General features: G+C 38.5%; 3 protein-coding genes across 4 annotated transcripts; 1 reads left to right on the top strand and 2 right to left on the bottom strand.

The window, feature by feature from the left end:
• The first annotated feature begins 3,915 nt into the window (after positions 1-3,915).
• On the top strand, positions 3,916-8,528 carry LOC119890233. Its single transcript, XM_038701391.1, has 4 exons — positions 3,916-4,067; positions 4,808-4,985; positions 5,073-5,323; positions 6,982-8,528. The coding sequence occupies exons 1-4, from the start codon at positions 4,044-4,046 to the stop codon at positions 7,297-7,299; spliced, it is 771 nt and encodes a 256-aa protein (XP_038557319.1). The 5' UTR covers positions 3,916-4,043; the 3' UTR covers positions 7,300-8,528.
• A 244-nt stretch (positions 8,529-8,772) lies between these two features.
• Positions 8,773-13,167, bottom strand: LOC119890617 (hyaluronan and proteoglycan link protein 3-like). Its single transcript, XM_038701965.1, has 5 exons — positions 13,032-13,167; positions 12,718-12,940; positions 11,558-11,703; positions 10,179-10,481; positions 8,773-9,062 (listed from the first exon to the last, which is right to left on the bottom strand). The coding sequence occupies exons 1-5, from the start codon at positions 13,165-13,167 to the stop codon at positions 8,773-8,775; spliced, it is 1,098 nt and encodes a 365-aa protein (XP_038557893.1).
• A 2,046-nt stretch (positions 13,168-15,213) lies between these two features.
• Positions 15,214-27,293, bottom strand: LOC119890232 (lactadherin-like). Of its 2 annotated transcripts, none has more exons than XM_038701389.1 (10): positions 27,069-27,293; positions 22,838-22,963; positions 22,621-22,752; positions 18,946-19,059; positions 18,375-18,556; positions 18,132-18,287; positions 17,835-17,979; positions 17,025-17,227; positions 16,787-16,939; positions 15,214-16,221 (listed from the first exon to the last, which is right to left on the bottom strand). In XM_038701389.1, exons 1-10 carry the CDS (start codon positions 27,142-27,144, stop codon positions 16,078-16,080), a joined length of 1,431 nt encoding a protein of 476 aa, XP_038557317.1. In that variant the 5' UTR covers positions 27,145-27,293; the 3' UTR covers positions 15,214-16,077. The 2 variants fall into 2 exon arrangements, with proteins under 2 accessions (XP_038557317.1, XP_038557318.1); XM_038701390.1 differs by having other exon boundaries at positions 17,025-17,209.
• Between the last annotated feature and the right edge of the window lie 188 nt (positions 27,294-27,481).

Genomic DNA, 27,481 nt, shown 5'->3' with positions numbered 1-27,481 from the left:
ATAATTGCTGAGAGATGCAATCCACTCTTGTATCAAGTAAAATAGGAAATACAACACATAAATACACCATTACAAGTAAAATGCATGCATTCCAAATGTACTTATGTAAAACTTTGGAAGTATCATCATCAAAATAACTCATTATGCTTCTGTCTGTGTTTTATTAATATACAATTATAACACTATATTATTATTGATGTATTATTATGGAGACAGTATTTCAGTGTCGTAGCTGGATGTAGTGGAGTTTATTTCAATAACTTTATAGACTGCTGGGTATTTTAATCTATAACAATAGATTGTATGTTATAATTTGATCACATGTTTTGTTTGTAAAATGCTACTATTGAGTAAATAATACATTAATTCCCTGGCAATCAATATGTGGAACATTCTACCACTGGCCTGACATGGCCTTTATTTTTATTAAGACACAACATGCAAGATGGTGCTAAAAGTTCTTTATGATCTAAAGCATTTATTTTGTGTATTTGGCTGTTATTTGATCATATTTTATCATAGGCCTTTATTTTATTTCAGTTTTTTCAAGAAGATGTTGGGGCATTTAAATACATATCTACAAAATGACACAGTCAGCACTTTTTCTTCCATTTAATACTGCTGCAGTGACTTGCCGTGACTTTTAATAAATGTCCTTATTAGTGTATCCACTCACAAATATTGTGTCACACACTTTCAGTCATGGGTGTGGAGGTCAGAGCATGAATCTGCTTCCTTTTATAACACTTCGTTGCTGCTGCTTCAGCTGTTTTGCACATGTCAAAATAGCCCTAATTAACTGCACTGTATGGAAGTTCAGTGAAGATTTAGCCATGACTTTGGAAGTGAAGATTTTGCCACTATGTTTCCTGACATGAGGCTTACAAGATCTGGAGATGCTGAATCAGCTGCACAGCAAATATTGCACTGTCCCACATATGAATGTCTCATTAACTTGAGAGATACTGCAGGTTCTGTGAACATACTTCTGTGACTGTACACTCTGTTCTCTGCTTTTTCCCCCCCTATTCTCACAGTTTGGCTGTCACATTTCACCTCAGATTGTCAGCAGTCAAATCTGTGTCATCCTGCATTCTTCACTTTTAATCTGATTGTATTTACATAAATGACACATTTTCTGCATGACTGCAATAACTGTCTAGGAAATCTACTGGTGCTGTGATACAGATGGAGGATCTTGTAAAATCAAGATGCTTATAGCATTGCATAAGTGTTGATTAGGATGTAGAATACCTTATGCCTTATGTTTCTCTAAAAGTTGTGTATTTGTAAAATAACTGAGAGTGTTGATACAGTACATTTTGTTCTACACTTATTGTTGATTGAAAGCACCCAATCATCTGACTGCCATCTGCTGGCTGTGCTTAAACCTCCATGTAAGAAGCTTTGGTTCTGTTCTTTCTCTCTGGCAAGTCTCCATTTAGACAAAACGACAGGTAGACACACAAACATGCACTCACACTGTTTTGTTGTATGCTTCTTTTGGTCTTGAGAGTTTAATCTTATTTAAGACTTTAGGGAAATTCACATTTAATATTATCAGAAATTGTAATATGTTCCTGTACTAAACTTTTTAAAGACATTTCACTCTGCAAAAAAAAGACACATAAGTGGATTAAGTGTTTCAGGTGCTTCCCACTAATGCATGTACACTCACCTAAAGGATTATTAGGAACACCTGTTCAATTTCTCATTAATGCAATTATCTAATCAACCAATCACATGGCAGTTGCTTCAATGCATTTAGGGGTGTGGTCCTGGTTAAGAAAATCTCCTGAACTCCAAACTGAATGTCAGAATGGGAAAAAAAGGTGATTTAAGCAATTTTGAGCGTGGCATGGTTGTTGGTGCCAGACGGGCCGGTCTGAGTATTTCACAATCTACTCAGTTACTGGGATTTTCACGCACAACCATTTCTAGGGTTTACAAAGAATGGTGTGAAAAGGGAAAAACATCCAGTATGCGGCAGTCCTGTGGGCGAAAATGCCTTGTTGATGCATGTCACAAAGCTCAAATCATTTCAAATTGGTTTCTTGAACATGATAATGAGTTCACTGTACTAAAATGGCCCCCACAGTCACCAGATCTCAACCCAATAGAGCATCTTTGGGATGTGGTGGAACGGGAGCTTCGTGCCCTGGATGTGCATCCCACAAATCTCCATCAACTGCAAGATGCTATCCATCAATATGGGCCAACATTTTTAAAGAATGCTTTCAGCACCTTGTTGAATCAATGCCACGTAGAATTAAGGCAGTTCTGAAGGCGAAAGGGGGTCAAACACAGTATTAGTATGGTGTTCCTAATAATACTTTAGGTGAGTGTATGTTGCTTGTGTGGGTTACTTCTAGCTCTGAAGGGTAATGAGGAGGTATATGAAAACACTGTCAGGCTGACAAGTCTGTTGTAATTTTGCATTGTAATAAATGGGATCCAAAAAGAGGACAAAAATTATTGTATACACATTAAGGGTTTCAGTATTTGCTTTCTGTAGGTTCTTTCTCATGTATGTGTGGAAGAAAACAGCAAAATAATAACTGAAATCACAGGTAGTCAACATACAGTTCACATTTTATTAGGTAAAGCTGAAGTCAAAACTCTTATAAAGTGTTATATGCATAATAATAATAATAATGATACTAATGCTACTACTACTACTACTACTAATAATTATTATTATTATTATCTTTATTTAGAGAGTCTGTTTGAAATCTAAAAGCATGTTGTTACTGACCAGTATCTCCTAGTTGCAGCAAGAGGAAACAGACACACAATGGTGGGAATGAACTGAGTACATTTACTGAAGTATATAGTATATATATAAGTATATAGTAGTACTGTATTTAGGTATTTTTATTTTTCCTTCCTGTCCAGTAGGTGGCGGTAATACACCTGTAAACTGGCCAATCGCCTACATCAGAAGACGAAGAAGAGGAAGAAGAAATTATTTTGAGCGGTTTGAGGAGCATCTTGTACTGTATACTGATGGGTCTAAAGATCCCAGCAATGGCAGAACAGGAGCGGCAGTGAGTATTCCACAATATAACATCAAAATTAAAGTGTGTTCTTGCAGTGTATACTGTTGAACTCACTGCCATTGCTTTAGCTCTTAATTGGTTGCTTATGAATTGTATTGGAGGCATAAACAGATCTGTAGTTGCCTCAGACAGTCAAGCTGCGTTATTGAGCATAAAAACAGGAAAGTGCAGACTAGATCTGTTATACAAAATATACTACAAATTGTTTCAGCTGCATAGTAAAGATGTTTGTGTTCAGTTTGTCTGGGTCCCTGCCCATGTAGGTGTTGATGGAAATGAAGAGGCAGGTATTCTAGCTAAACAGGCCCTGAAATTGGATGTGGTTAATATCAATTTCCCTTTGTGCAAAGCTGAGGGGAAATCTATTATTCAGAGTAAAGTGATTGGGATGTGGCAAGAGCAGTGGTATAGTAATGACACTGGCTCTTTACTATGTGCAAAGAAATGTGGGAGGGGGTAGGTCTAGTGATGGAAGCCGGAGAGAAGAGGCAGTGCTGACACGTTTGAGGATTGGCCATTCAGGTCTCAATAGATTGTTTGTTCCGTATAGGGAAACATCAGACAGGAGCCTGTGATTATTGCGGTCAGCCAGAAACAGCTGAGCATGTCCTAATAGAGTGCAGTACTTACATGGAGGAGCGTAATTGTTTAACATCAGTCCTCCATAAATAAGGGAAAGCGCTTACTTTAGTTAATCTCTTAGGAGATGTATCTAAAACACTTTTAGATAAAGAAAAATCAGGTTATGAGGTTTCTCAAAAACACGGGGTTGTTTTACCGTATTTAATATGCGCATAGGTGAATAATTCCCTCTGACTATTCTCGACGACCACACTCCAGTCCGGTAGGTGGCGGTAAATGCACCTTAAGTTGGTTTGCCAACCGCCAGCTAACCTCTAAAAGAAGAAGAAGAAGAAGGAGGAGGAAGAAGAAAACAACTCCAGAACACCCGTGGTGGACGTGCCAAACTTTTCTGTGGAAAACATGGACAGTGGTCAACAGCTTAAAGTAAGCAAATGCACAAACGAACGACAGTATTGATGATTATTACTCTTTATTATCAACAGCTCGTTCGTATGATACCGTGATGTTATCTTCACTTTGCAGCCATGTACGAGACTAAATACCTCAGAGGAGCTGTCTTCTTGACTAGCCAGGCTATTAGCTAATTGTCTGTTTAGCTATCTTGCAGGTAGCCAGCTAGCTAATCAATGTGTATTTGTTAGTCCTAACTTTTAACTTTACTTTCCCAAAGTACTGACAAGTTATTTAGGGGGATCCGAAGAAGTAAAAAACATTTTCTGCAATAGAAACTGTTAATCAGTTCGCAACAGTTCAGCAGTTAATACAAGTTAACGTGAGCCACGGCTAGTCGACTAAAAGCCATTGAAATGTTATTCGACAGGGACAAAACTCTATTGAAGTCAAACTCTAATAAAATTGAAGATAACGTTACAAATTATAATAACACATCTTAGCATTGTTGGGTTGATTTTCTTTGCATTGGCTATGGTAAATAACATAGTTTTAAATGTATCTATGGCTCTCTTGCTTTTGCACAGCACGGGAACGTTCACATCTCAGTCCTGTTTCCAACAGAAGTAGCTCACATTTTAAATGAGCTGCATTTCACTCCTAACAAGAGCAGACTACTAGACTATAACCTTATAAGTAGTTAATGGGTGCCACTGTTGATGCGTCTGCTGGTTGTTTTTATTTATTACTTATTCCTATGTTGTCTTTTTCAGGGTCACATATCTATCCAGAAAGGACTTAACATTCCTCCTCCGCAAAAATGCAACAATTGCTGCTATCCTAGCAGATTTCATTGTCCTTTTTGTTTACCGACTTTCTTCAAACCCTCAAAACGCTCCAGAGCCAGGATTCATTTGAGCAATCATCTAAAGAGAGCCATTTATTTTGGAGGTAAGCATTTTTATATTTTGCATTTTAAAAAAATTAACTGTCAGCAAAATGATGAATTCCTAATTAAATGTATTGTATATATTTCAGAGTACACAATCCACAGATGCGGACTGGGGTGCAGAAAACAGCAGCATTACCACTGTTTGTACTGCACAGCCACATTGTTAAGGAAACGAGATTTCACCAATCATCTACCATACTGCCACCAGGCCGAACAGCGGCGAGCTCAGAAAGGATCCCTGATTCAAAAAGCTGTGACACAGAGAAGAGTCCAAACCAAAGAATTGATCGCTTCATCGCTGACCCCTGGGGAGAGTGACATCCCTTCATATGAGATAGTAAGGCAGTGGTTACATATGATGCCCTTTTAAAGTTAGCTGTATCGTGGCAGATATGCATTGTCTCCTATCAGTGTACCTAAACACTGAAGTTAAGGGTAGATTTCAACAGATTTGGCGAGGAGCACTGAACCTGTTCTGGAGGCTTGTGGTGGCCTGACTCCATACTAAGACACTTCATGTTGGGTTTTCCTTTCATTTGTCACTCATCTGTATGTTTTAAATCCCTTTTTATGTGTTTTTAATTACAGTATGGCCACCAGAAGTACATTGCACATGGTGCTTCTGGTGACTACAACCAACTTGCACTTGTGAAAAAAGTTTTTCTTATCTTGAGAGGATGTAATGGTTGTTATCCAAGGGCCGTATTACAGAAAGTTCCTATCTTAAGCCTGAAGTTAAGATTGGAAGAGTCTAAGATAGGATTTTTCCTAATTTGGTATTACAGAAGCAAATCCTAACTAACTTTAGGAATCCTATCTTATTTTACTTCATCCTATCTTATCTCAGGTTAGGAAATACTCAATCCAACATTAGTAATCAACTTTAATGTCTGTTACTTAGCAACCGATGCCACGTCTTTCATCTAAACGGCTTTTAATTGCTGTTTTCTGGTCATAGTCACAGGTGTTGGAAACCTCCGTAGCTTAACTCAGGAGATTACAGATAGAGAGTGGGCTAAAACAGTGGACACATCCGCATATCCGGCATCCAGCGGAGCGTTGATGCTGTTAAAAAGAAAATAAGTCCAATTACAAGTGATAGGAAGAGAAAGGCAACTGTTGGGTCCAAAGAGCAGAGGAAACCTGTGGTGGCTCCTCCTGTGCTCCCTTACTGACAATGGCAGAAACCCGTACTCTTCTCTGGGAAGTTAACTATGAAGGTAAAAAATAGTAATAAAGACTGGGGGCTAACATCATCATATTTTGTTTTGTGTTTGTTTTTTTAATGTATTTCTTGTCTTTAACAACCTTCTATCAAATTCTATTGCGTTAGGATATGCTATTTTTGTTACATTAAGCCTTTCCATTATATTCATAGAGTAGCCATGTGGTTTAAAAGAGTTAGCAAACACTACCTGGTGGAAGAGTAAGAGTTAACACAGCTTAACAGTTTAAGATTTTACAAAGTTAGGATGCTTCTGCAATACACTTTTCTTATCTAAAGTTAGGAAAGGAACATTGATTTAGGAACTGTTAATCTGTAATGGCCTTATTCCTGAATCAGTTCCTAACCCTAAATACCATAGTTACCAAGCAGTTTGAATGGGATCTGCCAGTTAGGAACTTTCTGTAATATGGTCCCAGGTAATTTTTTTTATGTAAGCGTTGTATATGATATGGTGAATATATATTTTAAATCCTGGTGTGCAGTCATGACTAGAAGGAGGTCTTTGTTTCTAAGGATAGCTGTAGAAAAGGGATTTTATTGCAGAAAGCTTTACACATGATTAAATAAACTTACCATATACATCTAAGAGACATTTTTACTGCAAATGTTCTTTGAATGTTAGAGATGGCCAGGCATTTAGAAAAAGATTCAGATTTAGCCGGCTCTGGACGTTGTCTTACCTATCACAAGTGAGCATTATACCCCCTACAAGCTAAGTCACTTTGATTGGTTTATTTTGTTGTTTAAAAAATGTGTTTTCTTCACAGGACAGTGACAATGACAGTGATGACGTAACCGTCGTCACAGATTCAGATGACCAAAGCAGCCAAGGAGCGAGCAGCAGCAGCCAGTCAGCGACTCCCTTCATCCCCAAGTGTGACACTGCGGGGAAGATGAAGGGGAGTGCGGAACCAGACTCTTCTAAATGTCACCAAACTGTACAGACAAACTTTGACAAACCACAAGACTGCGATGAATACTACTTCATGAGCCTCGTGAAGATGTTTAAAAAGTTGTCCCCTCAGAAAAAGGCCGACGTCAGGATGAAAATTGAGAGGCTCCTCTTTGAAGCGGAGTTTGAGTAGGAAAAAGGTTTATGCACACAAAATATTTTTTTGTTTACGATTTATTACACATTTTATTGAATTAACTGAAAGAAGCTTTTGCAGATAAACCCTGAAATATTTTTCCATAGAGTCCTCATCCTAGTCCACCTCATATTCAGTAGAGGTGAAAACTGGATTGTTTACTAGTTCTGGTGAAGCATTGATAATACTCACTCAGCTGAAATGCACCATTGAATTGTGGCCCAAGCACCAATTTGCGTGTTTATTTTAAAAAATTTCATTAATAAAAACAAATTCCTTACTATTGATCCGTACATTAGCATGCAAAAGCCCAGACACTCATATTCATCTGCAATTTGTCAGCAGCAGTCATTTGTGGAATGCAACGCTGCCACCATATGAGATTTGCCTGTAAACAGTGCACACAAATCACCCTTTGAATTTGTTTAAATGATATGTCAGTTAAATTTCTTACTTACTTACTGACTGGACTTCCAGTCTACTCTGGATAAATAGTGTTTAGTCCAGCATGGTGCTAATACCTGCTTTTTCTATACCCATTCCTACAACCACAGAATAAATTTGGTGTTTCCTTTTATGGAGCACTTGTGTGTACAAAAACGGCATCAAATAGTAGAGTAGGTATAAACAAGAGAGTTACAAATGAAAACATGCTTCTTTTTTTTCTCACAGCCTTCTTGGTTAAAAAGTTTGTTGTGTTAAGTTAGGAAAGGTATTTGTTATACAAAAATAAATTTCCAAAGATGTAAAAACCATTACCGAACACCTGCTTCGATGTGAAAATCACCTGAGGTACATTATACAGTAGGAACAAACCAGTAACAAAATAATCTCAACTGCAAGTCCACCATCAGTCTTCGCATGTCAAGTATGAATATTATTTTGCAATTGCTAATCTCAATGCATTGCTCTAATGTACAAAATGAGATATTCAGGCAGAATGTACTAAGAGAAATATATGAGAGGTAGATCTAAAAAAAAGTTTGCACCTGTGGTTCCCTTTTTAACTTGTAATTCCATTAAATGAACGTCGGGGACTCTTGGTGTTTAAGATGTATATCATATAACCGCAGCATCCCTGGTTTACTTTACAGCTGGGGAACTTTGTTGCATGTGATACTTCTCCCTCCCAATGTTTCCTAGCTGTATTTTCACTGTCACCCTATCCTTATAAAGGCAGAAACACCCCCCCCCATAAGAATAAAAATTTAATTGTCGATAACCAAGTTAAGAAAAGATTGATGTTTTTCCTCCATATTAATTGAATGTTTTAAAAGGCATATAGAGAGAAACTTATCTAGTACTTCAGAGAAAAATGTCTGAAAAAAGTAAATATTTTTTTTCTGCTTTCTTCTGTCAATCATCAATGGGTTTACACAGTATTAATCAAACAGCTTTGCTCATAAAGATTTTTTTTTTTTTACATACTTTACATCCCTGACCCTGTAGAAGAGGGTTGGGGGTCTACATTCACTCATTGTCTGGTTTGTAGCAGTAGACTCCATGCTTGTGCTGGGGAGGAGGGAAGCCAAAGCTTTGCACCCCCGGCTCAGAGGGACCACAGTTTGTTTGAGGCCTGGTGATGGGATACCGAACGCTTCCGTCAGCCAGCCAGCCAGCGTCACAGCGGTCCAGCCCTTTGAGTTTCCAGGCAGCAAAGAGTTGTCCGACTTTGGCGATCTCTGCACCGTCCACCTGACAAGCCTGCCGAGCCTCTGTCAGGTTCATCTTGTGTGAAGGCTGAAAATAGTAGACTTTCCCTTTTGAAGGAAGGGAATTTATTGTGAGAAAACTTTCCACAGATTAGATTAGGTTCTTGAACATTTTCATGTTTCCAAAATAGACAGACTGAAGTCTGTCCCAGAGACTTCTACATTTTATTTTGATCCAGGAGATGGGAAAATGGGTGTTACACCAGCAACAATAGATGTAAGTACAGACAAATAGAGAAATTATATGTAAAATAAGAAGAGAATAAAATAGAAACTATACAAGAGCAATTCAACCAAGACTCAAACTTAAAGGAAATGGCAATACACATGGTACACACAACTGATGTACTGATGTAACTACTATAAATAGTAGCATTGTCTATGCCCTGATGCACATAGTTTGTATTTAGTGAATAATATTGGATTGTGGTATTTATTCTTTATCCTGTTCTGTTATCAATTGTCTTTGTAGATTTATTGAAATGTCTTATTTGAGTTGTAAGGTGGGAAACCCTTGCTAGAAAACATTAATATGGATGAAAACGCTGTAATTTGTGTTGTCTCTGTGTGTTGTAACAGTTAGCCAGGAGCCCCTGTAACGTGTATAATGTTTAGGAACATATTCAGTGATTACAGGTAGTGAAGCCCATATTATATACAAAACATATACAGTAATTGTTCACTGCTGAGCTGAGGTCAATGCAGACTTCATGAAGCTTCATATTGGTTGCTGCACACTATTTACAGTGACAGTGCCTTCTAATGAGAGGTGACAGGCAGAGAGTCAAAAGAAGTGCTTCTGAGCAAAGATAGTAGAAGCAGTGTGTTGCTTTAGCAAGCCATTCTGTTCGCTTATGAAGAATGGATATTTAGGCCTTTCTCACAGAGGAGATTGTAACATATCACAGTAGGAAACACAGAAGTGTACATAATATTAATGACCACTGAATTCCATTTAGCTGCTTTGATATCAGGGTCCTGGTACTGTGCTGGCTCACTGTCACACTGTTCTGTCTAGGATAGAGCCATCTTTAATGTTATTAGTAACACTTTTCCTGCTATAAGTCAAAATCTCTGTTGTGAAAAGCCTTTTTTTAGAACCAGATTTTGAACGTGTGACATTGCCGGTCTCACCCTTTACACTTCCTAAAAACGCCACCTCACCTTGCAGTGAAGAGGAGAAGCAGAAGACATCGTAGCGATGAAGGTGCTGGTGCCGTCTGCCGTAGCTCCGGACACCCGGAGCAAGGCCGTGCCCCCCGCAGGGCACTCTGGGCCGGGTAATGGGGTACTGGACTGTCCCATCAGCCAGCCAGCCTGCATTGCACCAGTTCAGGCCCTCCTTCCAAGACTGAAAGAGCTGTGTGGAGGTGGCCAGTGTAGAGTCCTGCTCCTCACAGGCCTGCTTAGCTCCCAGGAAACTCCGATGGTAATGACCACGAGGGTGCTGGTAGGAAAACACCACACCTGGGTGGAGGACTTAATTAGATGGCTTCATGGTGGACAGATTACAGAAAGTATGTGGGTTTCTGTATAACTTTATTGCCATTACAATAGACAGTAACATGTTCACTTAAATACTTATTATTACTGCTAGTATCAGTACTTCTACTATTACTACTTCTCTTACAGCTACAATTCCTACAACTGTCATTAATGCCACTACCATTATTGATTTTATTTCTTGCAGTACTTCTAAATTCTTCTAAAAGCACAGGTTACTCACTGGGATACAACAGAGCCATCATTCATGTTGTTATCATGTGCTCTCGTCTATCGCAAGTCAAAAAGTCTGGTCTGTTAACAAATTACAGTGCAAACTGTCCAATCTCTTGCAATGTATAACTTTGTACTGGTGAAAGTGATACATGCCGTACAGAAAACGTGGGCATTGTGCATTTTCAATCATTGTCATCAAAACCTTAAAACACTTATGTTGACAACATAGCTTAACATTTTGGCTATCTTGTTTGACACAAGAACGTGTCATTCTGTTGACACTGACATGTTCACTGACATAAATATTCACTTTTGAGAGATAGACAAAGGATTTTGAGCAAGTTATTGGCTTTTTGCAGGTAATCCACTGTGTAGTGCTGTTTGTACGATCTGATTCGAGAAAAGCGCTTACTGTTTTGCAAATGTTAAAGATTATTTAAGAAATGTACCAAAGCAACTGGGAAGTACTATAATCCAGTTAATTCTAACTGCTATAATTGTTAGCAAGCACATTTATTTCCAGGAATTACCATAAATATTACCGTATGTACAGTATACATTCGTACAAGTGTATACTAGTTTAGCAAATAAACAAAAAACTTAAGCATTTAAATGGGAAATTTTAATTTTAAAGGAGACTCAAATGCTTTATAATCAGTAAATGTTCCTTCTTAAATGCTTTGAACTTAAAACACCAGACAATCTATTTCTAAAATGTATCTCTGAATGAAATTAAAACTAGGCTCTGTGTGTGTGCAATGTTTGGACTCACATTGCCTCTGAGAATAAAAGCCATGCTATCAGTGTAGGTGGACATGTTGTACCTCGTAACTCCAGATAAACCAAAGTGCTCTTGTCCTCCAGTCTGTCCACCACCTCGCAGCGGTAACGGCCTGTATCATTCAACTGGAGTCTAGTCATCACAAGTGCAGCATCTCCTGGGAAGTCCTGCCTGAGCTGCACACGGCCCCTGACCAACAGACAACAAGCAGCAGACATACTGTGAGTTACAGTTTTTCTCAAAAGCTTTGGCACAATCGTGGAATTATTGTCAAACTATTTATATGAACATTAGGTCAGTTCACATGATTATAGTAATGTATGATTGCTTTGGCACAAAATGCATTGAGTAAGCCTTGTAGATCAAAATACTTTGCATTTGTTTGCTGTTGAATCATATTTCTCTTAAATGCAATTATACACATGTTCATTGGGTAAATCCCTACATGCTAAATAGAGCGACAATCACAACAATCACAACAATCCCCTTCAACCACCACTCTGCCACCCGCCATGCCCCACCGCTATCTATTCAAAACATAGTCGGGCTTGCCACAAGCAAGATTGTCCAGCAACATTGCTCAAAAAGTTGCCCCGTGTATCATCAGCTTTAAGCTAGATGGGGAACAATTCAATTTCCTCATAATGTAGAGAGTAATGTAGGCACAGAGGAAAAGGACGAGTCAGGGAAAGGCACAGAGAAATCTCAAATGAGATACAAGCACAATTATAGACATGTAAATAACCATGGCGTGGTATGACAGAGGCTGGTCGGAGAGCCTAATCTGGGCCGGTCCACAGTGTCGTCAAATAAGTGTATGGTTTAAAGTATAGTGTGTGCCATGGCTGACTTCAACACTATTCAGCTGCCTAAAAATACAATGTTAGCAATTGGACAACATGTCTTTGCATTTTTGGTGTCTTGGTCTAAGAAATGATAAAGGAACCTTTTGTTTTGATGACGATGATTTATTCATTGATGGATTTATATTTGAAACATGAGTCAATTCTTTTGATTGAGTAATCACCTTTTGCAGGTCACAGTGGTGTGCTGAATGTACCACGTGGTGTGAGGATTTTGACAGTTGTAAGTTTGTTTCAGTAAATGTGCCAAATCGATAGAAAAACTGTAATACATGGACAAACAAGGTCATACATAACAGAAAAGAATAATCATCAATTAAGTATTTGTTGTTTCAACAACCTGAACTCCCCAAAACTTCGACTGCGGGAGCCAATAGTCACCAGCACATCTGTCTCAGGTCCCCCAGCAGCGGGCAGCCACGACCACTTGACCCGGACTTCCCTTGGTGAGCTCACCTCAGGCTCATGCCAAAACCTGCATGGCATGGTGGCGTTTCCCCTTCTGACTGCAAACACTGATGTCTGAGCAGAATCCATATGAAGCTTGACACCACTGAAATAAACTGTAGGACATATAGACATTATATAGATCACAGACACCCATTTATATTAAAGATCTAACATAAACATGTGTTTTATTGGCCATGCACATACTTTCTTTGTTGCCATTTCCATCGAGGAAGTCGTGGTAGAAGAAGTTGTTTGGGTTTGTGGGGGCAGTCAGGGCCCAGCCTGAGAGAAGCAGCAGAGCCCCCAACAACAGCAGAGCTCGGAGGCAACAAATCATCATGCTGGCTGTAATTACAAATCCTGATCCTCAATGGTCTCTGTGCAATACTGAAGTCTGTGGAGAGAAACCTGGCATTAGCTCATTCCCTAAAATAGTGGAAAGCTTTTGTATGCATGGTTTTATTGTGATTCTTTTTATCGATATTTTTTAACAGCGGTTGTTTTGAAAGGACAGGGCCAGTAGAGGGCAGCAGGACACTATGTAAATAAGCTCTGTGTCTATCCTATAAAAATGTTTATGTTGCCACTTGGACAACTTTTGTCCGCTCTATAGTCAGAAAATAATGATATATAAAGAAAATAATGTTCCTGCATTGTGGCAACACAAAACTGTTTTTTCAACTCACTTTTTTAAACGGATTTTTAAAAGAATTTAAAATATATAAATGGTGATGATTTGTATTATAGTTAACAGCGGATTTTTTTTACAGATCAACTGTTTTCAGTTAAGCGCCTGTTTTTTTCACCTTTGTATCCTTATTTATGCTAGTCAGTATCGTAATTTGCAATGTGCAACACCAACAATATTGTTGACTGGACCTAGACGCCAGGTGTGAACAAAAAACTAAAAACGTCAACACGTAAAAGGGTCTGATGAATTTAACATTTTTAAAGCGAATGTCAGAAGCTCATGTGACTAATAAGGTGATTCGTGTTACAAAGGTGAAAGACCATAGGCTATTTAGCGCACAGTAATTTTGTTAATATTAACTTTCTTCACTTACCGAGCTTTGTTGCTGAGCAGCAAAAGAAAAAGATGCGCAGAAGTCTGGAACAAATCCGTGTCTCGAAGAGGACGCAGGAGTTCTGATGCGCACAATGGGTTTCTGGCCAAAGAACAAAAAGCATCAGTTATGGGTGTAGTTTCCTCAAATCTTTGTCAATGATAAAACAGGTGCAGCTATGCTCGGTTAATAATGACAGGTATAGGCTACTTTAACTGTTTAACTGCTAAAGACTAGCATGACTGTATGCTGTTCTGCCACTACAGCTACAACAGATCGGGCTGGAAACTATATAGTGTTTCTGCTGCCAGTGAATGAAGGGAGGACAGTGACGCCAGAAGAAGTCCATTATTTAATTTATCAGTATTGATTGACATTTATATTTCAAGTGAACCTATGCAAATTCAGAATGAAAAGATTAATATTTGTTTAATCTTCGTTCCCCTCAACCTGCAAATATTCCCTGAAAATTCAAATTTAAACCTATTCAAAATAACTCCACCATGTTATTTATTCTACCCAACTACTCAGTTTTGGGGGGTACACACAGTTTATACTGCTAATGTTACAGAATCATTACTTTCTGTATTACAGTAGGATCAACCATAACAAATGTTGTCATGTTGTGCAGTTGTTTGTGGAGGAACCTCTTAGGGGAAAACTCCTTTGCATCACTGATAAACTTTCTGAAAGCAGATGTTTGTTGTGTTGGGTCCCCATATAGACTCCAGCTGCCAGCTGTGTTTTCCTGGAAACACTGTGATCTTTATAGGACATGCTGCTATGCAAGATGTGTTAGAGATAATCCGTCCTCCACTGCATTCACTTCATAGAAATGAGCTGTTGCCAGGGGCCAAACATACCAGGACGGTGAGCTTAGCAGGGAAATGAGTGGCTAACAGGGTGTAATTACTCTTGTAAACAGCAGACCAAAGCCTAGTAGTCCAGCATGGAGAAGATGCACAACATCTTTGTGTAGTTGGGACAGTTTGTGCACAAAAGCTGAATGCAACTGACAGCAGGTTTTTCTTCAAAACAACTGAGTTTAGTCCTGTCTTATCTGAGAGCTTTAAATCCTACTGTACCTCCTTTCATGTTAGGTTTGGACAGTGAAATGTTATAAAAGGAGGTCTCCTTTTGGATTCTATCAACTGTTATATAATGTATAATAATAAAAAATAATGCAGAGATTAAACCTAAAATGGGCAGTGCTGTGCTTTTTAATAAGCATGTTCGTCCTGTGTATCCTCTATGTGGCCTCACTGAGCAGTCTGTTGAAAAAAAAAACACACACAAATATTTCTTTTAACATTTAATAAATGATCTCAGTTCAAGACCAACAATATATTTAAAAAAAGAATGTAATGTAAAACAATGTTTATTTTCTACACATTTTTCTACATATTTCACATTTGTTGTAAACAGATAAAATTACAATGAAATTAAATGTAAGAACGAAGTGGAAAAACCTGCTTAAATGTGTAAAAAAAAAAAAGACGTGACAAAACACAAAAAGCTCTACGCAGTTAAAAATTGAACATTTTAATTTTCTATTCTTAGAAATATTATTTCTTTCAGGATAGTTGCTAAATTATATATCTAAATTATTCTCTATATTGCACAGGCCCTGCATCTTCATGCTAGTTTGTTTCGAGTAACTAAACAGCAGTTGGACAACGTGCATTGTGATATATAGTGAGTAGTATGTTAGTGAGGCTGTTTGTCCCCTGTATACTTTTAAAACTACAAAAAACTACTTGTTAAGTGGTGTGGGACTGCAAAAGAAGGACAGAAATTTAAAAATAAATGGCAAATTAGCTTGGAATACAACTGGAAGAGCAATATTATCAAGTGTCCAAACTCACAACAATTCTTAGGAGCAAATAATATGGACTAAGAGCAAATCTATGAATATTTAGGTAATATCCAAAACTATTAAGACTCAAATCATAGATACTTCATAGACGATTCTCTGTGAGCAATGTCAAACAATCATATTAAAATAAACATTAAATAGATCACTAGTCAGAAAGTGCTACAAGTGTTACAGTCCCAGCAGTCAACAGGATGTTTACCCAGAGAAACAAAAGGATTATTCTGTTCAAGATCCATTCCTCTGCTGTGGTTTGAGGAGATGGAGTGACTGGATGAGAATGGAGCACTGTTAGATGGTGATTGAAGAGTTTCTAGTCATCGCAGCCCAGCAGCTCCATGCGTAGAGTGATGCGCTCGTGCCACTCCCAGGGGACGACTCGGACATATCGGGCGTAGAACGGAGGCTCAAATAGATTTTTTTTATGGGTGTTGTTGTCGATGTTGCCTTGGAAAAGCTGCAAATAAATGTTAAAGATATAGTCTAAGTAAATATAACATAACTTCATTTTCCACTGGGCCCAACCAAGCTAATGTATTTGGTGAATACATCCACCAAATGTCTTACTGATCAATTGTCATCAGGGGCTGTGTTAATCAAACTGAGCTGTGCTGCCTTCTGAAACCTAACGACCCAGATCCTCACAGCACCACCCAGACGTTCAGAGCATTCAGACAAGAGCCCCGGGCCGCATCATTATGTCTTGAGACTACTAGTTCTATGCTCAGTAAAAACAGTTGTTTTACAGTTTTCTTGGATCATCTCAGAGGCTATGGTAAGGTGAGAAAGGGCCTTCCACTGCTCCAGAAAGAGCCAAAAATCAACCTCATCATTAAGGGAAAGAGAGAAACAGACAAGCTGACATTATGTGTGACTTTTCGGACTTGTTTTTACAAACGGTAGGGTTTGTGTGTTACTTTCTAAAGACTATGGTTTATGCAAAAACACTTCAGAAAAGAGGTATTAAATTATTCAACACTCCTTTTAAAGAAAATACATTTAGGGATTCACATATGTCTCACCTTATCATTGCCGGTGTTCTCTTTCACCATACTCCATGACTCTCCATCGTTACTGTAAGCAACTTTAAACACTGACACAAACTGCACCACACCAAAGTCCTTTGCTCCCTGTGTGATGATGCCTGTGAGGCGCTTTGTCTTCTCTAGATCCACCTGGTGAAGGAACAAAGAAAAACCGTTATACTCTGCAACATTTGCTGGCCTCAAATGACATTTTTACCGCTTAGGTTTCCCCCACCTGAATCCACTCGGAGCGGTTGTTGTAGGCAGGAGACCAGGCGTTTGTCTTTCCCTGCTTATCCAGTCGTGCAAACTGAGGGTGCCATGTGAAGGTATCGATGCCCCATGTGCGGTAAGAGCTGGAGGCTGAAAGCTGCCCATCTGAGATCAGGCGAGACTTCATTCCCAGAGGCTCTGAACAACCTGCCGTGTTTGAATGAACTGTGAATCAAAAGCAGATGGAAAGGTGGAGGGAGAGAAAGCCAAAAGGACAGAAAGAGGGGTAAAGAAACACCCAAAGAAAAGACAAATTAATTCCCCCTTCATCCATTTGAAGAAAATTAGAAATATTAAGAAGAATGTGTCTGATTAAAATCATTTAACCCACCAATGACCAAGTGGAAGGAACAGAAAGAAAGTAGAAGAAACTGCATGCAATAAAGAGCACAGAGCTACAATACATATGCTGTGCATTTAAATTCACCATGTTTCTCTGTAAACATTATCTGTTATGTTTAAAGAAGACAAACGACAAAAAGGATTCTGTTTCATGTGTGCTTGGAATTGCTGCTTTTCTTGTTGCATAGTGAGCCATAGTGACCTTGCATAGCCGTATTATGCAGCTGAAATAAACCCTTTGACTGTCATCATGTTTGTCAGTTTAACCACAACAAGAAGAAACCAATGTAGTAAAAAAGAGACTTTGTTAACTTTTCACCGTTTCAGGGTTTACCAAGGCTATAACTTGACTTGAGCTTACATCAAATTTGTTTTTCTATCCACCATTATTATCTGCCAAAATTGTTCCGGGTGTTTTCTGTGTGTTTACCATTGAGTTCACAGCCCACAAGCTCCATGCGCAACGTGCAGGCCTTGCGGCAAATCACTGGGATGACGCGGATGTACTGGGCTATGATAGGAGGGTCAAAAAGATTGGTCTTTGTGCTGTCATTATCTGTGTTGCCCACGAAAACCTGCAGCACACAGATGTGGAAAATTCGGTGAGTAAGCTGAAGAAAGAGACGCTTTCTGTGGAATCTACTGTTTAAGATTACGTAAAAGCTGCTAGTACAGTGAGAAAAAGTAAGTACGTGTGGTGTATTTAATACAATGGAAGTCCTCTAACCTTGTCCCTCCGTTGGCCATCCACTCTGTAAGTAGTGTAAGTGTTTCCATCAAAGCTGCTCGCCACCTTGAAGGCCTTGATGTACTCAGCCGTGCCCATGCGACTGGCACCCTGAGTGATGATGCCCGTCAGACGCATCTTCTGCTGCATATTAATCTGTTTTTAACAAAAGGAAATGTGTTATTCCACTTCTCAGCTCTCATTGGTCAGCCTCACAATTTTTTAAGTGTTCACTTTGCTCACCTCGAGCCAGGGGTTCCTGTCATGGCCGGCTGACGTCCAGGCATTTACGATGCCTTGGTTGTTGAGCCGAGCCAACTCCGGGCCCCAGCGCTGAAGACCTAGAATGCCGTAGTGCACAGAGGAAGCTGAAATCTGGGACTTCACGATTGCTCCTCCCTCCATCCCCAGCAGAGAAATGCAACCTGGAAAACAGCCATTAAAATATTATCAAGGATGGAAGCAAGTTATTTAGAGTATTTTTGAGTTATTTTTACCTTTCCACACTTTAAATCACATTTTAATTATATTTGTTGAGTGTCCACTGAAAACCTATGAGTGATTCTGGTGATAAAAAAAATGTATTCTGTATTTTTAAGTTTTCCACTTAAAAATTAAGTTTTACTTTTAGTTATGCTTGAGTAAACAAGTAGTTCAGTATTTGTTTGGATATTATACCACACATATTTTGTCGCTGTCTTTGATGTTGTTTAAATAAGAAAAGGGAGGTTTTGTGGAAAAGCAAATGACAGGAAGCTAAGCCTATATGAGAAAAGTTTGTGAAATGAATTGGCATGGTAGCTGGTGAACATACGTAGCTGGCACTGCTTTCCAACATAAGGTGAGGTGCATTGGCAGGTATAGTCTCCATCAAGATCTCGACACATCCCTCCATTCTTACAGGGCTGGTCGGCACAATCATTCACATCTGAAAAAGACAACAACTTACTGTTTTATTTTTCAACTAACTTTCGTCAGGGATTAGAGAAATATTCTGTGAAACACAACAGTCAGAAAAAAAGATGACAGAGATGTGGTGCACACCACCTGCTCACAAACCACTCAGGGAGAGAACAGAGAGGTGTCGAGGCAGGTGGAGGGCCACAATAGCTTCACTGTGTCTGAAACATACAGTTAAATCTAACTTGATGACAGAAATGTCCCTGAGGGCAATGCTGAGGAGACGGGACACTCTTGGCAACCAGTTTAAAGGGCACAGCAGATTAGGGATGAAAGGCCATGGTTGATAATTGTATTTTGTAATATGACTCGATGAATGTGAGCAGACACAGGTGATTTTAGGAGGTTATTTCCATGTGGTGACTACTAACTAACGGTGTGTATTGTGGCAACTGGATAATAAGAATGGAGATCATAAAGACTTCAGATATCCACAAAGAACACGTGTAATAACTGGTCTCTTTAGAATACATTTTGTATTTCAGCTGATGATAAAATGAATCAATAAAAATGGCATATATGAGGTTTTTCAGCCTTTTTCCTTACACTACAAATCCACATTTATAAAAGTCTTGCTTTCCTCACAGTAACCTTAGCACCAAAGCATGTCTGTGGTCTCTTCCTGTCTCCCCTTTGAAAACTGCCCATGAAATGATCTCTCTCTCCACTCTCCACAAGGTGGCATACTCGCGCAGCATGTCTACATGGTTTATCTAGGGCAGTGGGATAAATTAATCATTTCAGCAGGACAGCAGCACATTTTACGCTTGTTGTTCATCTTAAAAAGGACCTAAATATTTTCACAGAGGGATGGAAAACCAAATGGTAAAAGAAATTATAATTCAAACATACAGACGTTAGACCAAACAACGTACCAACCAAATGACATAACCAGGGTGTGAACTACAGGGTAGTCAAAGAAACATGGCTCCTCTTAATAGGACATGAGCTCACCTAAAAACATGATTTGTGAGATTTTGGGGGTCATATTGACAATATGATACCTATGCTATTTTTGCCGTGCATTTCTTTTTTCTCTCATCATGGATCATGCGTATATAATTAAAATTCACGTTAGTAAAGATAATCAGCATGCATGTTATTCTTGTCACCTCCATCAAAGCGTAGCAGTGCAATATCATAAACTTCACTCACTTTAACTCAAAAACAAGTGAGCTCCCTCAACAGTACAGTTTGCACAATGGACATAACACACCTCACTGTCAGTACTTTTTTCTAAATACAGCTGGGTTATTGAGTTCTGCCGGGACATCGGGTGACTGCAGGTAAACCAGCTGATAAGACAAAACTAACAGTGTGGTTTTACTGGAGGACTTGTAATAAGATCTCTTGGTAATGATAGTCTTTGCATATTGACATTAAGATTTGGTTAAAAACAGTAGTTCTTTCAGTAAATTATTGGTTTTGACTAGATCTCAATTTATGTCTCCTCTGAAGCCAGATCATGTCTGAGTGCAGCTCCACACCCTGTTGTTTGCTCCAAGTGGATTCACTCAAACCGGAGTGAATCACACAACAATGTTTTTGGATTATACCAGAAATTGTAAGGAATCTAATCTAATCTTCTTAATTTTTTGCATACTGCCATTTATACTCCTCATACGTACTATATGTTTAGCTGCCAACAAAATAATATAATATTGTAAGCATGTACATGTGTTAATCTAATCATAAATATACTTGAGCCCCACCTTAAAAAATCAAAAAGGAAGAAAAAGAAGCCTAAACTGCATCTAAATAAAAGCGGTGTAATTGTTAATTAAAATTAGTATCAGTTCATAATAATATCTGCATGTATAAATAATGTATTCTTATTCAGGTACACCGTTAGTAAGATTTGTATCTAGCTAAATCTTGGCTTATGCATGCAAGTAATACATCAAATGACAAAACTGATGTATTGTACTGAAGTGCTCTGTGGTGTTAATGTAAGATGCAAGATAAGTAAGATTCCACTTTAAATTTCCTTTTTGTCCTGCCTTCTTTTACCTGCCTTATGAACCCTAAATAACTCCACTAGGACACGACAATACAGTACTACCAGTACAAAACAGATGACAGGTTGACGTAATGCCCCATGCGTCTGTTTAATTCTTGTTCCTGTTAACACTAAGAGGATTGGTCACAACTTAGAAACAAATGCCTGCATGTCTGTGACAACACTGGCACACCACAGCTAATAACACTAAGAAGCAGGTGATCCTAACCAATAGAAGGACCATGAAATAGCCTTAATTTGCTCTGGGATTATTTTTCACGTATTGTATTGGGAACACTGTTGACATGACATTCATGCCAAGTAAGCGTGAATTAAACAAATATGCTATACAGAAAAGTGATGCTTCATTGTGTCTAGTGTTACTTGCAGATGAAATGCAACTATTGTTAATTTCTTACAAAGTAACTTTGCCTTGTTAACCTTTGACATCCTATATAACTACTATTATATCATTAGCTATGAATTTATGTGTGCTTTTACTGTACATAATATATGGGACAGGTTCCACCTCCACTCAAAACCAGTCCAGACTATGACGTCTGACTGAATCAAAATTAGAAAAAGTTTGGGAGTAGACGACCAAATGGCACATACACTACAATTGGTGGTCAGTCTGTGGGCTTCGGGGTTAGCTGTTCATTTACAAAAATACCTCTTCAGTAACAGCATGAGCTAAAGTCCTGAGAGTTAAAGCTATATTTTCAAACTATAATTATATAATAAATCTGTGGGTTTTGCTCACAACAGTCATACACACTAAGCTTATAGTTGTTTCTCTTCCAAATTATGCTGTCATAGTTCAGACCCACTTCTTTTTTTACGCCAGAGGATTTTGAAAATGATAATAATTCACCCTTGTAGAAAATAATCCGATATTTCCTTCCTTTTCTTCCACTAATAAACCCAAATGTCAGCAACAATAAGACAACTTGGTCATTTTATTAAGAGGATATGATGGAATTCACTATTATCAAATTCATCTGATTTGGTCAAGCTTAAGCCCAAACAGTGTTGAACCTGTGTGGAAGGCGTCTGCATGCTAAGAGACTTGGAGTGGTCTTTCACTAATTAGCCAAACAGAATGACCGCAGAACCCGCTGAATGAACCCCTTTCATGGAACTGCTGAGCTGACTACACGTTTCTCTCACTGCCGATGCTATGACAGGATGGAAAAACCTCATGTGTTCACACTTCTGCTGAAAGTGGAACTGCTATTTGCATTACACTGCCTACTGACTTGTTTAGACAAAATTAGACTCGACTTTCTCCTATTTGCTTACTTTTTTCTTGTATTAGAAACCATCAGTATTATCAGTTTAGTTATCCCTTTAGAATTTCATTAATTAAATAGCAAGATATCTTGTGAGAAACTGACATGATAATACAAAGGGGATGATACTAACCTGAGAGTAAAATTCAAAGATGGTGATTGTAAATGTGTAGCTGTATATGTGTACAGGGCAAGAGAAGCAGCTCAGAATCATTAATCACATGCAGAAGTAACTTACTGATCTGGCAGTGCACTCCCTCGAAGCCGGGCTGGCACTTGCAGATGTACTCGTTGAAAACGTCTCCTCGTCTAGTCGGAGCGATGATCTCGCATGAGCCATCGTTCTTACAGGGGTTAGGATTGCAGGGTCCTGAGGGAAGGAGGAAGAAAAGGGATTACTCAGAGTGTATGATTTACCTTGATAATCCCTCCAAAAAAGCTCCCCTTTGCTGTACCCGTCTCTGTGAGGTTGCAGGCGTCTCCACCGAAGCCATCCGCACAGATACAGATGAATGGATCCTCTCCTACCCCTGTCACACATGTTCCTCCATTATGGCAAAGATTCACCTCACAGTAGTCACCTGAGTAAATGAGAGACAAACAGGGAGTGGATAAAAGGTATAAAATCCCTACAACACTCTACAAGTACGCGGTAAAAAAAACAACACCTACTGCCAGTGCAATTCACATTTGACCCATTTTGTTGCACAATGGTGGTGTATTTGACTTGTTACCATAGATACCATGGACTGCAGACCCAACACATGTTTTTTGAGACCATGCTGTTTGGCCTCCTGGTCTTACGTTGTCGCTGTTGCTCTCTCAGAGATGGTGGAATTAGTACACAAATCCTGTACTTAAGTAAAAGTACAGATACCCTTGCTAAATATTACGTTTTTATTTATTAAGTCTTCAATTTAAATGTCAATTTGAGTCGAAGTACAAAAGTACCTGGTTTTAAAAATACTTAAGTATCAAAAGTACTATTAGTATGGTTATGTTTGTCAGGGGTTGCTGACATGACACGTGTAATTTAAAAATACAGTAGGCAAACTTACATTTATTAAACAATGGCATTCATTATAAACAGGTTGCCCTTTCGATAATAATTCCAGTTACTCAGTTATATGTATGCGTGTGTGTGTGTGTGTGTGTGTGTGTGTGTGTGTGTGTGTTTGTGTGTGCATCTACTTAAGTAAAAGTACTAATACCACATACCACACTTAAAAATACTACATAACAAGTAAAAGTCCTGCATTGGAAACGTTACTAAAGTAAGAAAATGCAAATATAATCAAGAAAATGTACTTAAAGTATTAAAAGTAAAAGTACTCATTGCAGAAAGAAAATGTCCTGTGACTATTCTATATTAGATTATCATCATTACTCATGCATTAATGCAATGCTTGCTTTGTGCAACCAAAAGAACAAAACTCAAACTTTTTACAAATTCATTAAATTAATTAAAAGAAAAATCAGCAAATCTTCTCATTTCGGAAGCTGGAACCATGAAATGTTTTTACATGAAAAATGTGTGTCAGTTTATTTAATCTAATAATCGTGTACCTGTATAAAAAATTGGGTAGTTTAATTTATAACAAAACATATTTTATTAAGTCAATATGTTTTATGTGTAAAAATCTTAATTTGTAAAGTAACTAGTAACTGAAGCTGTCAGAAAAATGTAGTAAAGTAAAAAGTACATCTCTCTCTGAGGTGTAGTGGAGTAGAAGCAGAAAGTGTCATGAAAAGAAAACACTCAAGCAAAGTACAAGTACATCAAATTTGTACTTAAGTACAGTACTTGAGTAAATGTACTTAGTTATTGTCCACCTACAAGTTTAAGCAACAGCTGAACAGGACCAGGCTCCACTCATTCTCAGGAGGTTGTCGGAAGTCATTTTGAAAAATTAATTAATTTAGTATGTTAAGTTTAAAAAAAACAGGTAGATTGTGGGGAAAACTAAGAGTGAGTGACAACAATTCATCACAAAATCATTCCGGGAAAAACAATTAGTGTCCTCCAACAAATTAAGTATTGCACTTCCATAAATTTGGGGTACTTGGAAGATATAGATAAAAAAGAATCACCAATGAAGCAGCAGAGCCTGAGATATTCTTATATATATATATCATATCATACATACTCAAAGAGCTTCACAGTGAAGTGGGGGGGAGTCCTCAACCACCACCAATGTGTAGCACCCACCTGGGTGATGCATGGCAGCCATTTAGCGCCAGAACGCTCACCACACATCAGCTTGAGGCAAAATTTTTAGATTTTAGCCAAAACTAGACAGTAGGTTGACTCCAAAGCACAAGATCCTACATTCCCATAATTCAATTTGCTTAGCATATTTCGCTATACCCTTCCTCCAAGGAAATGGCCATGTATTTTAAACTCCACAGCCCCCAGTTTGGAGCAGAAGTATCTGCTAAAATGTGTTTTCTCCAAACCATAACCAAAATAAGCCTCATGACATTACCGGGGTTCTCACTGGCTGAATAGTGCTGTTTGTGGCAAATAAAAGGAAGGAAATAGTAAGATTGGTGCCCCTTTAATATCAAAGTGGCATTTACAAGCATCCAAGGGTTGAGTTTGAATATGTGTCAGAATCTGTATTGGGAGGGGGAAAAGTGGGACCTTTTGTGTTTCCACTTTGTTGCTGGAGTGTCTGGCCTGAAGATTTGTAACAACAGTGGTGCTGCAGCTTCGACTCTGAGGCCCTAAGTGCTGAGTCACAGATCCAGGCTGGATCAGGAAAATAATGGAAGAGACCTCCAGTGGGAGTGGTGTGGCACCGACTCATGAGTCACACTAGAGCTACCAAAAATTAATTACGTGATAATCTTTATATTTTTATTTATTTATAACCAGTCCATTGACTCATTAAATGCCACACCAGAGTCACTATTCAAACTCTAAGCAGCCCCAGGTGGAACTACTGGACATTGTTGTCATTTTCTTTGGCATCAGTGAGGTAAAAAACGTCTAGGAACTTCTTACTGGAAAGTATACAACCACAATAAGAGACATAGAAATGTGATCTTGATTATAGGAACTTTGTATGCTTTTCATCTGTTTTATACATTAGTGACAGTTGTTGTCAAACCTTTATGAACTGGGCAGACTAACTTTGCTACTGAAGTGAGAAGTTTCAGCATGAGAACAAATCTGAGCACAACCATGACAGACATAGTCAGTGACCAGATTTATACAGCAAAAAATGTGAGTTATCATAATGGTTTGTCTGGTTTAATGAAATTGATTGCAATAGAGTTATTGTGGAAACTAAACCCTAATAAGCTGCACTAAATGTTGGAATGGATTTGATAATAATTTAAAGTACTGTGTGTTTACTGCCCTATATTTAAGCAATGGTGTCTTTATGAGCATGAAAACAAGCCATGAGAACAGTTAATGTTTTCTATGGCATGACAACAGAACGTGTCTATGTGCAGGATTAAGAGCTTGCAGGATTAGCCAGTTTGCACAGATGCATGCAGATCTTTCAGGAATGAGCAGTTATACAACATGACAGTGCAGCAGCTCACGAGTGGCTAAGGACACGCAAGACACCTGACCGACAGGTGGGTTACAAGCAAAGCAATAGACCCTGGAATGTACACAAACAACACAGCAACAACAGAACCACAGCCACATACAGTAAAGACAGTCAACCCCCCTGGGTGTCACCAAGTTTGACTAAGAACATTTTAAGTTGTTGGCAGCACATTTCCAGGATGAACTAAAGGAAGGTGAGTAGACAGCTGGTTCATGTTGGCTCCAGACAAGAAGCACATATGGTGTTATTTTCCTCTCCATCTGCACCACCTCTTGTGTCCACAGAGACAATAATACATCTAAATTTAAGCACAAATAACATGTATGCAACTCAACTGTTTACAGGAAAACCTACACTACACCAGGAAAAACTTCAGGAGATGCATCATCATTACATTTCACAAACTATTCTGCACTGTGGGTGGTGAATGCAAGATACTGTTCACTACAGCAAGTAATATTTATTTTACAAACCTGCATCTTACAATATAACTACTGAGTGAAACAGAACTTTGTAATAATAGAGTCTCAAATGTAATCACTCATTCTACCATACAATAAAAGCATGGCATCTTGGGATGAAGGACTTACAAATTACACTCTAACTCCTTTCAAGAAAAACTGCATACAGTATTTTCGTGACCGAGCCCTGACTGTTGAAGGTAATTTGGTGATGGCAGATGATAATACTGCCATATGAGAATACTGTAATTATTATGTTTAAACAGCCATACAATACATTTGGCACATAGCAACTCCAGTAGTTGATTACTAAACATGTATTTTCATTTGAATGACCAACCTGTTGCACATCTCCCCTTTCATTTAAAGCCCCCATTTTTCTTATTACCATAGACCTTGAGGCACAGTAGTGAAAAGCAAAACTGGATCCACATGAGTCAGTAAAAGGAAGATGGAAAATAAGACTAGGTGGCATAGCTCAGTGCCAAACTCCTTGTGGATTTATGGAAAAAGTGAATTAAGTCTGGTGTTAATGGCAGAAACCTGTGATATAGCCTACTACACAAACATAAACAGACAACAGGAGCTGATAGTTCTGTATACGATTAATCAGATTTCATACGTGTCATTGGTTTTAAAAAAAAACAACAACAACTTACCTCCGACTGAATACAGGCAAAGCAGAAGAGTAAATGTTGTTAAAATCGCTGTTTTTACATTTCCGGGACGTTTCATATTTGTTTACTATTACTTTGTTTGTTCCGTAGGATTGTTTGCTTGGAGCGACGCGGTACCTCTAAACCTGTAACTAATGCTGCCTTAAAGTGCTGTCGAAACTATCGGAATTTCGATTGGGGGGTAAGAACGACGAAGTGCTAAATGAGGGAGCCGGGATTTTGCGATTACACCCGAGTTAACGACGTGTGACGTTTTAGGGGCGGAGACAGATGGCGACAGTAGGCTTAATAGAGGGGACGTTTCCTTTCATATTAATTCATGGTGGCATATTGTTTGACCTTTGTTCAATTCTAAAATTTTGATCAATTGAGTCATCTAGATGTGTTTTGCATTT

The sequence above is a fragment of the Micropterus salmoides genome, unplaced genomic scaffold (genome assembly GCF_014851395.1).
Source record: "Micropterus salmoides isolate LMB-PRFRI ecotype aquatic unplaced genomic scaffold, ASM1485139v1 Ms_hic_scaffold_6, whole genome shotgun sequence".
Classification (NCBI taxonomy): Eukaryota; Metazoa; Chordata; class Actinopteri; order Centrarchiformes; family Centrarchidae; genus Micropterus; species Micropterus salmoides.
The sequence above is the reverse complement of the archived record's forward strand: the minus strand, read 5'-3'. Positions and strand labels throughout refer to the sequence as shown.

Bases quoted from the DNA above. Each gene is read 5' to 3' on its own strand.
- LOC119890232 (XM_038701389.1), bottom strand. From the start codon at position 27,144: ATGAAACGTCCCGGAAATGTAAAAACAGCGATTTTAACAACATTTACT. The intron at 22,753-22,837 runs GTACAGCAAAGG...TCCTTCCCTCAG, and splicing joins CTGCAACCTCACAGAGACGG to GACCCTGCAATCCTAACCCC. The intron at 16,940-17,024 runs GTGGGGGAAACC...TTCCTTCACCAG, and splicing joins ACCGCTCCGAGTGGATTCAG to GTGGATCTAGAGAAGACAAA.
- LOC119890233 (XM_038701391.1), top strand. From the start codon at position 4,044: ATGGACAGTGGTCAACAGCTTAAA. The intron at 4,986-5,072 runs GTAAGCATTTTT...TATATATTTCAG, and splicing joins GAGAGCCATTTATTTTGGAG to AGTACACAATCCACAGATGC. The intron at 5,324-6,981 runs GTAAGGCAGTGG...TTTTCTTCACAG, and splicing joins ACATCCCTTCATATGAGATA to GACAGTGACAATGACAGTGA.
- LOC119890617 (XM_038701965.1), bottom strand. From the start codon at position 13,167: ATGATGATTTGTTGCCTCCGAGCTCTGCTGTTGTTGGGGGCTCTGCTG. The intron at 12,941-13,031 runs GTATGTGCATGG...TATGTCCTACAG, and splicing joins TGGAAATGGCAACAAAGAAA to TTTATTTCAGTGGTGTCAAG. The intron at 11,704-12,717 runs GTTGTTGAAACA...TCTGTTGGTCAG, and splicing joins CGAAGTTTTGGGGAGTTCAG to GGGCCGTGTGCAGCTCAGGC.